The sequence below is a fragment of the Periplaneta americana genome, chromosome 11 (genome assembly GCF_040183065.1).
Source record: "Periplaneta americana isolate PAMFEO1 chromosome 11, P.americana_PAMFEO1_priV1, whole genome shotgun sequence".
Taxonomy (NCBI): Eukaryota; Metazoa; Arthropoda; class Insecta; order Blattodea; family Blattidae; genus Periplaneta; species Periplaneta americana.
The window spans coordinates 52,735,364-52,752,915 of NC_091127.1; the positions used below are offsets into that span (position 1 = coordinate 52,735,364).

The 17,552-nt window shown below is 35.4% G+C and overlaps 1 protein-coding gene across 1 annotated transcript in view; it reads left to right on the forward strand.

Moving 5' to 3' along the window:
• Positions 1 to 17,552, forward strand: part of LOC138708994 (myrosinase 1-like) — a 41,473-nt gene that overhangs the window by 2,664 nt on the left and 21,257 nt on the right. The window contains exons 2-5 of the mRNA XM_069839421.1: positions 3,190 to 3,323; positions 4,330 to 4,464; positions 15,987 to 16,109; positions 16,254 to 16,437. Of these exons, the coding sequence (XP_069695522.1) occupies positions 3,190 to 3,323; positions 4,330 to 4,464; positions 15,987 to 16,109; positions 16,254 to 16,437 (576 nt within the window). The remainder of the gene's footprint in view (positions 1 to 3,189; positions 3,324 to 4,329; positions 4,465 to 15,986; positions 16,110 to 16,253; positions 16,438 to 17,552) is intronic.

Here is a 17,552-nt window from a genome sequence, read left to right on the forward strand (position 1 = left end):
GCGCCAAGACCAACAATGACCAGTTCTGAAAATGACCCAAAATAGGTCGAAACATTTAACAAGATACGTTAAAATTTAACACAAGAAAGTTCTTATCATAGATATTCCGAAATATTTATTTATTTAAAGTAGTATTTCCGATTGTAAACAAAGTCATGTGCCGTTCTTAGCAAAATAAAGCTGTACGATTTGTTTCATGTAAACTCATGAACGTAGTGACAAAGTGAACTTATAGAAAATTAGTGAAGAAGTGAACTCTTCGTGAAATAATATCAAAGTTAAGCTCCGAAAGTAATGCTGAAATTAACTCTCCTGTTAAAAAGCGTAGAAGGGAATTCTTGTTAAATTAATAGTGTTGTGAATTCTTATGAAAACAGAATATTGACCATTATTTACTAAGGCAGTGAGGACATGAACTCTTGCAGTAGAGAAATAAGCTTATGTAAATAATAATGAAATTAACTTAAAGTAGTGGCGAAGTGAACCTTAGTTAAATTAGTGGCGAAGTGAATGTTGTGATTAAGTGAATTCTTATTAATTTAGTGACGAACTGAACTGTAGTTAAATTAGTGGCGAAATTAACTTCAATGTAATTGGTAGGGAAGTGAATGTGTGCGAGAGTTGTGATGAAGTGAATTCTCATTAATGTAGTGATGAAGTGAACTCCAATTAAATTAGCATGGAAGTGAATATTTACTAAGAGTTATAATTAAGTAAACTCTTATGAATGAATGACGTGAATTTCAATTACATTAGTGGCGAAGTGAACTTCAGTTAAATTGGTAAGGGTGAATGTTTATGGGAGTTGTCATTAAGTAGATTATTTTACGACGCTTTATCAACAGCTTAGGTTATTTAGCGTCTGAATGAGCTGAAGGTGATAATGCCGGTGAAATGAGTCCGGAGTCCAGCACCGAAAGTTACCCAGCATTTGCTCATATTGGGTTGAGGGAAAACCCCGGAAAACCTCAACCAGGTAACTTGTCCCGACCGGGAATCGAACCCGGGCCACCTGGTTTCACGGCCAGACGCTCTAACCGTTACTCCACAGGTGTGAACTGAGTTGTCATTAAGTGAACTCTTCTGAAAGTAGGGACAAAATGAATTTCAGTTACACTAGTGGAAAAGAGAAATTCAATAAAATTAGTAGAGAAGTCAATGTTTACGGAGTTGAGATTAAGTAAACTCTTCTTAAAATAGCTACGACGTTTATCCCGTTTATCCATTTGAGTATTAACGAAGTGATCTATTGTGAAAGTAGAGGCTAAGTTAATTCTTCTGGAAATAGTGGCGAAATGAATTCTTATGAAAGAAGTGGTGAAATGAACTCTTCTGACGCAAAGTGAATTCTTCTGAAAGTTGCTGCGAAGTGAATTCTTACGATTTCATCAATGTAATAAGTTCTTATGAAATTAGCAAAGAAGTGAATTGTTATAAGTGATTAACGAAGTGAACTCAGTTGAGATAGCGACAAAGGAAATTGTTATGAATATATGAATGAAATGAACTTTTGTAAAATTAGCGACGATGTGAATTCTTTTGATTGTGTCAATGAAGTGAACTCTGTGAAATTTGTAACGAAGTCAATTCTTTTGAATGTACTCGTATTAATAGAGTAAACTTTTGTGAAATTAACGACGAATTGAATTTTTTTAGGAATAGAGGTGGTCTAAATTCTTATGAAGAAAGTTTTGAAGTTAATTTCTCTAACGCAAAGTGAATAATTATTCTGAAAGTAGTGGCGAAAGGAACTCTTCTGAAAATAGAAATGAAGCGAATTCTTCTGAAAATAGTTACGAAGCGGACTCTTGTAAAAGTAGTAATGGGATGAACTTTGTGACGTGTAATGAACTCTACTGTAAACAATGGTGAAGAGTAGCCTACTCTTTTTAGAGTAACGATGAAGTGAAAGTAGGAGCGAAGTGAAATCTTATGAAATTAATGACGAAGAGAACTGTCCTCAAAGCAAAAGCGAAGTGGTCTGTTTTGAAAACATTTGATAGTGTTAAAATTGTATTTCACATAATTTGGAACCTTATTATAAAATTGATATTATTAAATATTATTAAACTTGCTGAAATTTCTTTTACCTTTCTGACCACGTACCGAGGTTGATAATAAATAAAAAAATAATTCTGTTTAATTGATACACAGTAATATTTATATCCTCGACCATTTCAGCAGCCGAGACGACGCAACGGGAATCCCGAAAATGAGGCAATGTCCAATAACAACCAAATTTTTATTTTATTCAAAGAATGCTAAAAAGAAAAGGAAGCTCAGTAGAGACAATGAATGTGAAGTAGTAATAAGAAGAATGTGTAAACGAGAGTTTAAATAAAGGATTGTAGTCTGATTTTAAACTTAGACCCATTTAAGGATTGGGTATAGCTTACAGCAGTAAAATTTTTTAACTATTCGACATTTTTTTCCTCCATTACTGTTTCTTGTACAATAATGAAAATTAATATGTGTAAAACACTGTCCTTCTGCTATATGAAAAAAATATATTTTTACGTTTTAAAAAAATATATTTACATTTTTTTTAATTCAGTTCACTATGCAGTGATGAAGCGTTTCCCACTTAACTCAAAAACTATCCAACATTCTGTGAGGAAATTCTTTGTGTGTATTTACGTATGTCATATCTACAATATGTTGCAAGATCACTTCTCTGCCTTTGATAGACTGTCTGATAAAAAATAAATTCATTTTAAAAGTGATAAAATATCAGTATTTTCTTTTAACACAAAAAAATATTATTTATTAAGGAATGTAGTTGAAAGAGTATGATATTGTAAACATGAGTTTCAGCAATAAAATAAAAGAGAGAGAACATGAAGAAGTTAACAAATTTTTGAGTTATGAGGGAAACGCTTCATTACTGCACAGTAAACTGCCACCATTATGAATTTTGAAAAAATATATATAATTTTTTTTAAACCGTAAAAATATTTTTTTCGTATAGCAGGACAGTGTTTTACACGTACCAATTTTCATTATTCTACAAGATACAGTAATGGAGGAACAAATATTGAATATTTTCAAAAATTTTACTGCTGTAAGCTGTATCTAACCCCTTAAATACAATATGTATCTAACCCCTTAAATACAATATGTGACGAAAGAAAACTTTCATTTATTCATTTCAAATTGCAAGATATTTACAGAAATTCTTCTAATTTTCAGGCAAGGGGGAAAACATTTGGGACAGATTGGTACATCAGCATCCCGAATGGATACTAGATCGACAAAATGGAGATGTAGCTGCCGATTCGTATCATTTATATAAAGAAGATGTGAAAGCTCTGAAGGAAATTGGGGTAAGTATGATAGTGTTGCCTATTAAATATAATTTATACGCATTCAGGTAAAACTCAGTAAAAACCATTGCTGTCTGAACTGGAGGAAATTAACTTTAAATACGCCAATAAAAATGTGTTTGGATAATAATTTTGGATAGACACTAAAATGTTGCCAATAAGTCCATTATAAGGCCTATACTATAATTAAGCAGTTAAAATAATCAAATTAATTAATATTTGCCCTTCTCCTTTTGTTTATACTTACTTTCATTTCTGTTTTTTTTTTTTTTTTTTGTTCAATTTAATTTTTTACCTGCTGTTCATTTTTATACATCTTTTTCTTTTCCGAAGTGTCAGATATTGAGCCACCACTGATGTAGCTCGGGTGGTAGGCGCTTAAACTGATTACATGGTTGGTTTTGTTCGTGATTTTCCCCAACTGTAAGGCGAATGTAAAGTAATCCTATAATCTCATAGCGAAACTTCGGCCTCAATTCACCAAATACTATCTCGTTATCAGAAATTCCATCATCGCTAAATAACTATCAACTTTAGTTGTACAGGGTCATTAAACAACCGACAAAATAACTTAAAAAGTCTCATATCTCTACATTCTCCAATTTCTAGTATAGGGATTTGGCTGGCTGTCTTTTCAAGAACCGGACTCTGGATGTATCCACAGGCTACACTTATGCTCACATTGGCTCATTGTTCCAGTCAGATAGTTGGCCCAGGTGCTTTCGTGAATCTGATGCTGACAGGGAAACCATCCTGCCTCAGCCCTGACTGAGTCACGTCCCATTCTCAGACGAGTATACTTGATAAACCCTAGGACCAAGAGCCCCAAGCCCTTATAAAGCGGTGGTAATACGGTAACAAAGGGTGATTGTGAAAAGATCGCAAGAAAAACGGGAATGTCCAACCTTCAAGACACAGTTTCCATAGTGTATATTCTAAATACTTTTTACAAGTTACCATCCACTCCGTAAATTAATAAAGAAACTAAATGAAAATTCTGTTGCAGATGAACGTATATCGATTTTCAATCGCATGGTCTCGCATCCTGCCAACTGGAGACGTTGACAAAGTCAGCAAGAAAGGAATATCATACTACAACAACCTTATCGATGAGCTGCTGGTCAACGATATTCAACCAATGGTAAAACCAAAGCTTCATACATAATATACATGGAATGGAATGGAATTGGAATGAAATTTAACTGAGGTGGGCACGGATGGCCCAGCACTGCGACCTATTGAGATCTATTGCGCTAAATCTCGATATGGAATGAGTTGCGTGCCACAGATCCCCTACGCGCACCGCCCTAACCACATAATTCCCTAAACGACCGGTCCCTACAGCCGACAGAATCCATATACTATTCCTTCTTCGACAACTTCCCCCAAGGCACCTCTGTCGGTTCGAGGCGAAACTCCTCCCCCGAGTAGGTCCGCCTCGGGTGCCATTGCAGAAGCCATCCAACGTCACTTAACTACATTTCACAGAGGCTGGTCGAGAGAGCCAGTAGTTCCGGGAGGCCGCCGGTAGAGTGAGCTGAAAAACCAGAAACGGGATGATGAGGAAAGGATGATTGGGGAGCAAAGGAAGTGGCGAAGATAAAGTTACCTGATATTTATCCATAGGAGTGAGGGAAAAACTCCGAAAAAACCTCACCCAGGCAACTCGTCCTGACCGGGAATCGAAACCGGGTCCGCTGGGTTCGGAGTTAGACTCGCTAACCCCTCAGACACAACGGTGGACACATAATATACATATTCGGTTCAAAAGTTTTCGGAATATATATTTTTTTCGCCGAAATTAATGTTATGTGGTACATTTCTGTTTCTGGTGTTGGCATCATTCATGACGTCACTTCCGCAGAAGTTTCATGACCATAGTCGTTGTTGTCTGGCAACTGGCTGTTGTTGTTTGTATGATGTTCATTTGTCGCATTTCAGAATGTGGAATACACAGCAACGCGCAAGTATCAAATTTTGTGTGTATTTTTTTGGTACAAATCTCCTTCAGAGACATTAAGAATGCTTATGGTGAAGCAGGAATGAATATATACATATGCGATAATTAATGTCCAAGTCCGACAGATGTTTCAGATAGTATTCACGAATACGTTGCTGACAGGCGTGCTGTCCTGTTTCATCCCTGACAGAACCAGATTCCATGTCTGGGCGAATACTTGATAAATCTCAGGGTCTGTAACCCCAAGTCTTTCCTGTATCAGCATAGAAGACACGTAATATCCCCAATATTTCATTCCAGTCTATTTTTAACTTTTCCAGTTGAAATCACGGAAAGATGAAGAGTGTCGGTGGAATAGCAGAGAAAAACGTGAGTACCCCGAGAAAAACCCTCTGCTACGTCTGATTTTTTCACCAAACATTCCATCACGACCGGGTCGGGGATCCAATACGAATGTCTGCATGGAAGACAAGCGCTCTAATGCTTGAAGACGCACAGACGCGACTTATCATATACTGTATCACACTCTCGGCACGATCATACATTATAACTGATGATTGCACAATTAACAAGTTAGTTTTTCGACCCAAATTATATAAAACACTAGCCATACCTATGCGCTTAGCTGCACTTGCTACAAACAAGTATTTACTCCTCAGAATGGCTCAGTAACATATTACGATGTACCAGTGCTGCTCATGATTAGGTTTTTCTTCGGAGCGGTTGTTTGTGGGCTTTCAATCGGAGACCTCCGGTTACCTCCGATTGATGCCGCGCAGGTTGTATATGTGCTGTGGCGCAGACATACATTTTCCGCTGAGCATTCCTTTAATCGGATCAGGTAGTGGTTGGAGTCCGCTGACGTCCGCGTATCTTTTAAAATAAGTATTAATATTTTGTTGTTTTTCTCTTTTTTATTTAATTCTCTCTCCCTCTTCGGCTCTTCTTTTTTTCTTGTTTTGCTTGAAGTACTATGTTAACTGACAGATTTTTTTTCTAGTTTTGAAATTCATAGTACGAGTATATGTGGAAAGGCATATCAGTTTTATGTCATTGATCAAATTAATAACATTAAAATTAACTGAAAACTAACGCAGAAGTAAAGCTTTTCATTAGCTAATGTAAACATTTATAATTTTCCTGGAAACATTCGTTTATTCACAAACAGTTTTTGTCAATTATTATTCTAATCGGTTTAGTTTAACGTAAAATATATTAAGGGAGTTTCAGAATGGAACAAAAGAAACGTGTGGTATCAATGGGTTAAAGTTTACTGTCCAAAATAATTTATTAAGATTCTTCACCAGACAGGATTGTGATCATTGTGTTAAAGGGTGTCAGTATTTGAACTGTCTCTTCTAAAACGCGTCACTCTTCCTCTGTAATAAAAATGTAAGCGGATATCAACTTAAGGATAATTGTAATTATATTATTACCACACGTTTCTTTAGTTTCAGAATGAAACTCAATATTTTAATCTAATAACTCAAGTTGCCTTTTAAATATTCCATATAAGTTATGTATGATTTTTATTGCCTCGAAAATTACGTTTTATTGAAATTTCAAGACTTTTTTTCTAGACTGTGGGCCTTTGGAACAATAGCACTAAAGCAGTTAAAAAAATCGTATCAAATGTGTTGCGTAATTTTAAAACTACGAAAACGATGATATCACTAATTAACCGTCAATGTGTATCTGAATGGTAATAATTTATTTTTGACAGCAAGTACGAGTACCACAACCGCTGCTCTTAATGTTAGCCTAAACACTTACATACCTACATTTTAAAAATTAGACCTACTCATAGAATCTATCTAACCTGGTCAACGCCATAGAGATTTCCAAATACGGACCTGTTAGCGTCCTAGGAGCGTTTGGCTTTTCTGGCAACACAATCACCAACTCATATTTCATTTCAAGTAAGCGGCTCATCACTGAAGTTTAGAGTTTCATCTCGTAACAATATGCTGGATCAATCTTAGAGGGTCCTTTTTTGCTGAAATTCTTGTGCTTTTCAGTTTTTCATTCGCATTGTTACTCTGTCTGCACACAAAACCACGAAATTATTTGTTAGAACTTTTATATATAAATCAAAATAAACACGCTTTTTAAAAGAGTTCAAAAGTGTTTTGAACAGTTAAATTTACTTACTTTCTTCAAGTTCGCGATTGTGCGATCGCTTCAAATGGTGTAACAAATTCGAAGTACCACCACACTTAGAGTAACTTCGCCTACAAAGTACACATCGTACGATTTTATTATTATCTTCAACTAAATTAAAGAATTTCCATGCGACGGATATACGATTTGGTGCCATTCTGTTCCACTCACAACTACCCTTAGTCCATACGCGCCGGTCGTCCTTGAGCTCTACGTTCTACAACTTCGCTTCGCTCCGAACCACCGCATCCCTCCGTATGTTACCTGTTCCATCTACGATAGTACCGGAGATCACCGGTGGAGAGCTTTATTCGTAATCTCCGATTCCTCCGCGATACTAGTCACTCCGATGAGCAGCACTACGATGTACCAAAGTACATAGGATATTTCCGTGCAGAAATTCTGCGTTATCATATGATGATATCCAAATTCTTCTTTTTTGTCTGAAGATTCCGGATCTAGATTACATTAAGGCGTTAGGTACAGCTTACAGCAGTAAAATTTTTGGCCACATTCAACATTTCTTTTCTGCATTATTGTATCTTGTACAATAATGAAAATTGGTATGTGTAAAAAAACCCCTGTCCTTCTGCTATATGAAAAAAAAATATGTTTACGATTTAAAAAGATTATATATATATATATATATATATATATATATATATATATATATTTTTTTTTTTTTTTTTTCAAAATTCAAACTGTGCAGTTCACTGTGCAGTGATGAAGCGTTTCCTTTATAACTCATAAACTTGTTAACTTTTTCATGTTCTCTAACTTTTATTTTATTGCTGAAACTCATGTTTATAATATCATGCTCTTTCAACTACATTTCTTAGTAAATAATATTTTTTTTTATTTTATGTTAGAAGAAAATACTGATATTTGACCATTTTGTAAAATGAATTTATTTTTTATCAGACAATCTACCAAGGATAGAGAAGTGATCTTGCATCATATTGTAGATATGACATGCATTAATGCACACAAGAAATTTCATCACAGAATGTAGGAGAGTTTTTTAGTTATAAGTGAAACGCTTCATCACTGCACAGTGAACTGAACTTGGAAGAAAAATTTAAATAATGTTTTTAAATCACAATTTTTTTATGCTCGACCATGCCGAAATGTAGTAATTATACACCTGGTAGCAGTCCTTTAATGCATGTCATTAAAGTACACCTACTCATTAAAGTACAGGTGTTTTCAGCCAATGACAACTCAGCTTACAGGTGTTCAGCCAATAACGAGTCAGCTTTGTACCGTTATAAAACCGCAAGTATCGATTATTCTCGGATATGCAATCGCAAGAGAATTAACGAAAAGTCACGGAGGCTGGAAATCCAATACTGTCGCAGAAGGTTATGTTCTGTTACTATAATAATTAGCGTTAATTGTAAGTAATATTCAAATAAATTCAATTTGTCATCTCGTTTTTCAATGCCGAATTCAATAATCAAGGTTATACCAAGTTTAACGGGATTACACAAGGTCAATGACATTATTGTTCCTCGGAAAAAATCAATACTTTCGCGTCTGCGCACATCTCACAATTCACGGCCTAGAACAAGGTCACTTCAGATCTTGTCAGATACAAGTAAAATGTATACATCTGAATAATTTCAAGTTAGAAATATGGTCGAGCATAAAAAGTCGTATGAAACTCGCCTATAATGGTAATTAAGAAGCTCGTATGAAAGTTATGAAACTCGCTTGCGCTCGTTTCATAAACATCCATACTCGCTTCTTAATTACTATCATTATAGGCTCGTTGCATAATGTACTATTTTCATATAGCGGAAGGACAGTGTTTTACACATATTAATTTTCATTATTGTGCAAGATACAGTAATGAAGGAAAGAAATGTTGAATATTTCCAAAATTTTACTGCTGTAAGCTGTACCTGACTCCTTAAATGATAAATCATCTGACTGAATTATAACGCTTTTAGTAATAATATCATAATTGACTTATCTGATCCTTCAAAATGAATTGTAAAAATATTTTGAAGTTAAACGTTTATTTATGGAATACGATTTACGATGTTGTTACATTCTTGCTTTTAAAATATATATTGCCTTTATATTTTAAAGTAATAATTATACTGTATGTTGAGTTCTTATTCTGCCACTTAGCTTGATTTGTCGTGTTTACACTGCTGATAAGCAAAACACACATGTACACTCAGGCCGTTGTAATCTTGCACCTGACACCTTAGTGTATGTTGATAGCGAGAGATACAATGTTGCCATAATGACCACTTAATACACAAAAGCTGATTCAACTTACGCGATATTTGCTATTCTGTTTCGTTAATTTATATTGTAATTATTATGTAACTCTGTTCTTTATTACTAATCTCTTATTATGTAACTCTGTTCTTTATTACTAATCTCTTAGAGAGACTTAAAGATTTTTTATGTCCGCTGTATAAAATTATGTGCAGGAATGGAGGACACCCATATATACGAACAGATTCCTTCTCCTGCTTATTAAATTGACGAGTAATTTCCACCAATTCTGACGCCTGATTTTTACGCAAGGATTCTCACTAAGTGAGTTACTATTTTTTTAACAAAGTCCTTTTTGCGACATAACACAGCAGCGCTAAAAACTATTTCTAACTTTATAACACTTAACACACAAATTACGCATTTGATAGTAACACTATGTAACATAAGCATGTAGCAAACCGACAATACAGCAGCGCTGCGTGTGGCAGCAAGAGCAGCTGATAGAAAATGCTGTTCTGATTGGTTCAGAAGATTATCGCACAGCGTTCTTCAACACAAATAATAATTATCGATATTTTATCACTAAGGAGGCATTGAGAACAATATTTTTAGCTTTAATACAATAATTAATTCAATATGGTATAACAAATTGGGGTGGAGTAGCATCATCTATATTTAATCCATTAATTTTATTATACAAAAGATTAATAAAAATTTGTCTGACCAAAAATATGGATTACCCAACAAATTTAATTTATACAGATTTTAAAATATTAACTATTGAAGAAATCTATAAATATAGTTTACTAACTTACTACCACAGAAATCAAATAAAACATAAATCTAATCGACATGAATATCGTACTCGAAGACAAAAGTTTACTTTCCGATTAATTGAACCTAAATGTCATACAAGTGCAGCTCTTAAACATGGTGCTAGTTTCGGCCCAAGACTTTATAATAAAATTACAAACTATTTTCCAAATTTGAAATATTTTAAAATTGAAGCTTTTAAAAAAGAAATTCATAAAATTATTCATGATAGGCTATATAATATTAACAAATGTATTTTTTTTACCTTTTATTTCTGTCGACTATATTCATGTTTTTATTGATTATCACTGGCTTCTGTCTGATTGTAAATTTATATTAAATGTGTTTTTTCTCCCCTTTTCTCTTTTTTTTTTTTCTCTTGTGTGTTATTTATGGTTTGAATTAAGTTTACTTACTGTGTTGAGTAAACTGTCCTTGTAAATTACGGTAGTGGCTAGAAACATTTTTGTTTTATAATTTTATTCACTAGCTAGCTAGCTAATTAAATAAGTAAATTATCAAGTTCAAAGTTACAACCGTCTGAGTGTAGTTATATCCGGACTAGCATGATTCATGTCCTCATTGTGACAACAGAAAGGCGGTTCATTGCAGTACATGCACACCGTAATCAAAATAAGACACAGAGCAGAGAGCTAGACGTTTTAACAACTCGTAATTTTTCAACAACGAAAGACCTCTGAAATGGGAAAATTTCCAAAATACTACAATTAAATAAGAACACATTAAGATAAAAATAAGGTTAAAAATGGGTCAATACTACAGAAAGGACAATCAAGAAAACAAGTTTGATAACAAGAAAAGTAGTTCACACCTGTGGAGTAACGGTCAGCGCGTCTGGCAGCGAAATCAGCTGGCCCGGGTTCGAATCCCGGTCGGGGCAAGTTACCTGGTTGAGGTTTTTCCGGGGTTTTCCCTCAACGAGCAACGAGCAAGTGCTGGATAACTTTCGGTGCTGGACCCCGGACTCATTTCACCGGCATTATCACCTTCATTTCATTCAGACGCTAAATAACCTAGATGTTGATACAGCGTCGTAAAATAACCCAATAAACAAGAAAAGTAAACTATCATATTAGAAGAGTGATCAGAGAAGCAGGCTATAATAATAGGATGGCTAGAAAGAAACCCTTTTTTAAGTGAAATAAATAAAAATAAGAGATTTCAATTTGTCCTAAATTATGCTGATACGAATTGCAAGTGAATGAAATAAAGTTATATTTGCGAATTGAAGCAAATTTAACTCTCTCGGGTTGTATGGCAGGACATTGGCATGGCGCAAACCATATAAAGAGCTTTAAAAATAAAATCTGCAGCCAACAGTCAAGAATGACGGTAATAATATTGTAGTTTGAGATTCTATCTTAACAGCTGGAATAGTGTAATGAAGAGATTATGATCAAAAAGAAATATCTTAGCATTTTTAATAACTTTGAAAAGTATATACATAAATATAAAATTAAAAATATGAATTCTCTCCGTTTGTCTGAACCTAAATGTAAAACCAATGCAGCTTTTTATCATAACATGAGTCAAGGTCCTAGATTATTAAACAAATTTTATTCTAATAATATTCTAACCACTAATCTTCTCCAAATTAATAAAAAATAAAAAGATTTATATTGGATTTATAGTATGGGTGTAAAGATATTTAACACTTTTTAATCTGTATTTACTCTCAATTTTAATTTTATTGTATTGGAATCCCCTCCTGAGCACGAGTCTTACTCATTCAGGAGTGGGCTAGTTTATATTATATTGTATTAACTTGTATTCATTTGAAACTTACTAGCAATAAAATTAATAAATTCTACGGAAAATTTACTGAAACATTGGGGAAGATAGAGACATTCCACTCTTATCAAAATAATTGTGGCTCAAGCTTAAGGCTCATCTTGTACGCAAATACTAGGATAAATTATAATTGCCCTAAAGTCATCGAAACTCTTTCTCAATCTCCAAATATTAATCTCTTAGAAAATTTGTGTCATGAATTAAGGTTGAATGCAGTAATTAAACAAAAATTGTATCCCATAATATACAGGATCCGGTAGAGTGATCTCCCCGATTAGAAACATAAATAACAAGAGCAACATAGAAAAAATATAAATTATGGTTTGTCTAACGACGCTCGCAACTGCACAGGTTATATCAGCTTCGCCGATGTGCCGGAATTTTGTCCCGCAGTAAATTTACTGACATAAGCCTGTTGCATTTAAACACACTTAAATGCCATCGACCTCGGCTAGAATCGAACCCGCAACCACGAGCATAGAAGGCCAACGCCATACCGACCACGCTACCTAGGTCACTGACAGCAACATAGATCCTATTCAAAATTTTATTTTATCTTCTTACAGAAGAGTATTTGCCATTTTGACATCATTTGTTTTAAAGATAATATCGTCCAAATTCTTGCCCACAAGAGCTATAGACCTACACTCCTCAAACAGTGGCTGTGCGTCTTTCTTCCTAAAAAATGTATGGCTCTATTATTTCAAATTGTACGATGAAAGAGTAATGGAACAGAGAAAAATCCTCTCCGGCACCGGGATTTGAACCCGGGTTTACAGCTCTACGTGCTGATGCTTTATCCACTAAGCCACACCGGATACCCATCCCGATGTCGGACAGAATCGTCTCAGTTTAAGTTTCAACTCTTGGGTTCCCTCTAGTGGCCGCCCTCTGCTCTACGTCATAGATGTCTATGAACGTAGGACTGAAGTCCACACATGTGCTGAGGTGCACTCGTTATGAGTGACTAGTTGGCCGGGATCCGACGGAATAAGCGCCGTCTTAAATCACTACGCATATCATATATATTATTTTAATATACCGAAGTACATATGATATTTCCATAATAATATATATGATATGCGTAAATCACTTCGTGATTTAAGACGGCGCTTATTCTGTCGGATCCCGGCCAACTAGTCACTCATAACGAGTGCACCTCAGCACATGTGTGGACTTCAGTCCTAAGTTCATAGACATCTATGACGTAGTGCAGAGGGCGGCCACTAGAGGGAAACCAAGAGTTGGAACTTAAACTGAGACGATTCTGTCAGACACGGGGATGGGTATCCGGTGTGGCTTAGTGGATAAAGCATCAGCACGTAGAGCTGAAAACCCGGGTTCAAATCCCGGTGCCGGAGAGGATTTTTCTCTGTTCCATTACTCTTTCATCGTATGACGACGCAGAATATCTACATGGAAATATCATATGTACTTCGGTATATTAAAATAATATATTTTCCAAATTGTGCAACAGGACACCAAACAGAAACACTCCCGTTGTGGAGAGAGTTTTCTGAGGACCAATATGAAATGCTTTGTTTGTTTGGAACATTTTCCAACATGAACTCTCAAGCATCTTGGCGGTTGAACCAGTCACGCTGCCGTAGTTCCTGAACCATCATATCTTTGTAGGGATGGAATTTGAGGTCTAGGTGTAAGATTCGTCTGACACTCCGATCAGATATTTCCAATACCAGAGCATGTTTAATGGCTGAACGTCGTGGAGATGTGATATATAGAGGCCGGATTTTGATGTAATTACATATTTTTTCTTTAATATGTATCTGTCTGAAAACGAAAAATGTTGGCGAATTAGGCTACTACGATCATTATACTTAATTTTAATACTACATATTTTTACATATTTCGCACAATACTACATATTTTTAAGATATTTACATACTTTTACATAAAATTAACATCCATGTCAAATATGGTTAAATTAAATGTCTTGAAAAGAAATTAATCAATATTTTAGCATAGATTAAAACGAAATTATAAAAATATAAATACAGCTTTAAACTCAATGTTGTCTGTACAGAATGGGATACATATTTCAGCATTCAGGATAAGGCAACCACACCTACAGTCGCGAAAAGTTTCGGAACTGTTCTTGAAAGAAATCGGGGTTTTACTGTTTTCCAAATCTTCATAGGCAAAATGCGGAACTCTCCAGAAGACATTGCTATCAGCCACATCCATTTGTTTAAATATGCACCAGTAACCTCATACGATGTCGAGAGGCATTTTCGGTGTATAAGAACATATTATCCAATCACCAACGGAACTTCAACTCCTGAAAATATTGTTCTTCATGTCTTCATTAACTTTAAAATCGTACCAAAACTATATTGTGACATATAAAGGTGTAATTTGTATGAAATTAACCTTATTTAGTTAAAATTAATCTATTTTAATAAATAATTTATTTTTAACTTCCTGTACAATTTTGAAGTTACATATTTAGTACATATTTTCAGGTTTTTAGTTACATATTTATGTACATATTTTTAGCGTGAATATTACATAAAAAGCCGGACTCTAGTGATATATAACAGTATGCCCCACTGCTGTTATATTCTCGGGAGCCCGAAAGTTGCGACATCTACAGGACGACTTCTGTTTGAAAGTTAAACCTTTTGTTTGACATTTCTCACCCATATCAGTAGGGTTTTCTTATCAGGAATTATTTCGTGTCAACCTACTTTAAAATGGGTACGAAATTGCTAGAGCGTTACAATCACTCACTATTAAAAAAAAAAAACTCAATAACAAAATACACGATGTTCAGCTGTCCACGCTATGATGTTAACTAGAATGGCATGGTTTGTGCTGCTCAAAAAGATATGCCACTCAAGCGCAACTGCTAAGAAACCTGTATGGCTGCCAATTCAAACCGGAGTGATCGTTCTGCCGGACCCTATATTAATTTTAAAGTTATTTTAACGTATATACAGTAGAAGTTCATTTCATTGGATAAATATTAATGTGGTTGTCATTTTTGTTATATTTAAATTAAACATCACCCTTAGGAAGATCCGCTACTGTGGAGAAACGGTTAGTATGCCTGATCGTGAAACAAGCGGGGCAGGATTCAAATCCTGGTTGAGACAAGTTATCTGGTTGAGGTTTTTCTGGGATTTTTCCTCACTCCATTAAGAGCAAATGCTGGGTAACTTTCGGCGCTGGACCCTGGACTAATTTCGCCGGCATTATCATCTTCATATCATTCAGACGCTAGATAAACTTAGCTGTTGATAATTCATTCATTCATTCATTTATTCATTTATTTTATTCCATAGATCTTACATGAGCAATGAAGCTTTAAGATGTGGAACAAGTCAACATTTTACAATATTACAATTACAATTTTTACAAATTTTTATAGTTTTACAATTTAGCAATTTTCTACAATTTTTACAATTTTGTGCAATTTTTTACATTTTTTTATTTTATTTTATAAAGCGTAGTAAATAACCAATTAACCCTTAGGAAGTTCATTATCTCACTCTACCCTTCAAGATATATCGATTCATTATGAGTCTAAACGTAAAAGGACTTTTTCTCTTCATTCGTACACATACAGCATAAACTCCCGTATGTTTTGAATAAATAAAAAAATAAAAGCAATAATCAGAGATTGTTTGTTGTGCCAGCTGATGTAATTTTCCTTGTTTGAGGTTACGATGTACCATTGGGACCTTCCTCAACCTCTTCAAGACATTGGTGGATGGCCAAATCCAGTCATTGCTGATTATTTTGAAGAATATACACGCATTCTTTTTACTCACTTCGGCGATAGGGTAAGTGAAACTACTCCATTTGATGTGTTTGATGCAGTTTTTTTTTCTCTTTCTGTGAGGCCGGGAGGAGAGACTTTTGAGTTGATATGCCTGGTGTAGCAACGTCTTGAATGCTCATGTTAATATTTCTGCTAATTCTCATAGGTGAAGTGGTGGATCACATTCAACGAGCCGCTAGAAGTGTGCACTGCTTATGGAACGAATCGAAATTACGCCCCCTCTATAGACGCGCACGGCATTGGCGAGTACCTGGCAGCTCACACAATTCTGCATTCGCATGCACGTGCCTACCGTCTCTACGACAGGATATTCAGAAAGAAGCAGAAAGGTATTGAAATGAAATGATTAGCCTAAAAGTGTCCCGTTAAGGGCAAAGGCCTCCTCCTATAGAGGGAGAGCTCTATTTGTCTCACGCGGTGAGCTACTCCGCGTAAGAGATGTTTATAACCTTGGAATTGTTCACTTGGTTCACATTTTGCACTGTTGGATATTGTTCGCTTGTTTCTGTCGCACTGGTTTTAGTCGCTGTTCACTTGTCTTCTTAGGTTTTTCCAGTCTTCCCTATGTCTTGCTCTGCTTGACCAATGGCTTCCTACACGTTCACTGAAGAGGTCGGCCCATCTTCTTCTTGGTCTTCCGCGTGATCTGTTGCCAATGCGGGGATCCCGTAGTGTGACGGTCTGCGTCCATCTTCCGTCTCTAAGTCGTGCAACATGGCCTCCCCACTTCCATTTGGTGGCTTGCAGTGCTGGATCTTTAATAGCTGACATCTTTTGTAGCACTTCGTTTGGAACTCTGCCCCTCAGTGATAAGCCTAATACCCTTCTCAGCATCTTCCTTTGGCATATTTGGAGACTGTTACGAAGTTTGGCAGTGAGAGACCATGTCTGACACCCATATAACAGTACAGGAGTTACGCAGGTCTCCAATATTTCCATTCTGAGTTTCTTGCTGAGTGTTCTCTCCAGTACGATGAACTTGAGTGTCCAGAAAGCCTTCCAAGCGAGAGAAATCCTTCGTTTTATTTCCTTCTCTGTCTTCTGGTGAAAGGAGACTAGCTGTCCTAGGTATACGTATTCAGACACGTATTGTAGTTCTGCACCATCAATTATTATGGATGACTCCGGCCCGTTTGTCATTACTTGTGTCTTGGTCAAATTCATCAAAAGTATTATCATACTATAATCTCCAGCCAACAGTGTCCCACGTCTTTGTTTCAATAACTCCTCGAATATTTCCCTTATAATTTTCTTTGTGGAAGTGCATCTTTTTCCCAACATGTGTAACAATCAACTTATGTGTATATCACGTCAATTTTCGCTAGTTGCTTCAAACTTAACATATTAATATAATGAAGATGAAGCATAGTCTCTCATTACATGTGCTACGCTTTCGCAGAATTCAGTTTCTTTATAATGTTGCGAATTGTATTTCTATTCTCTT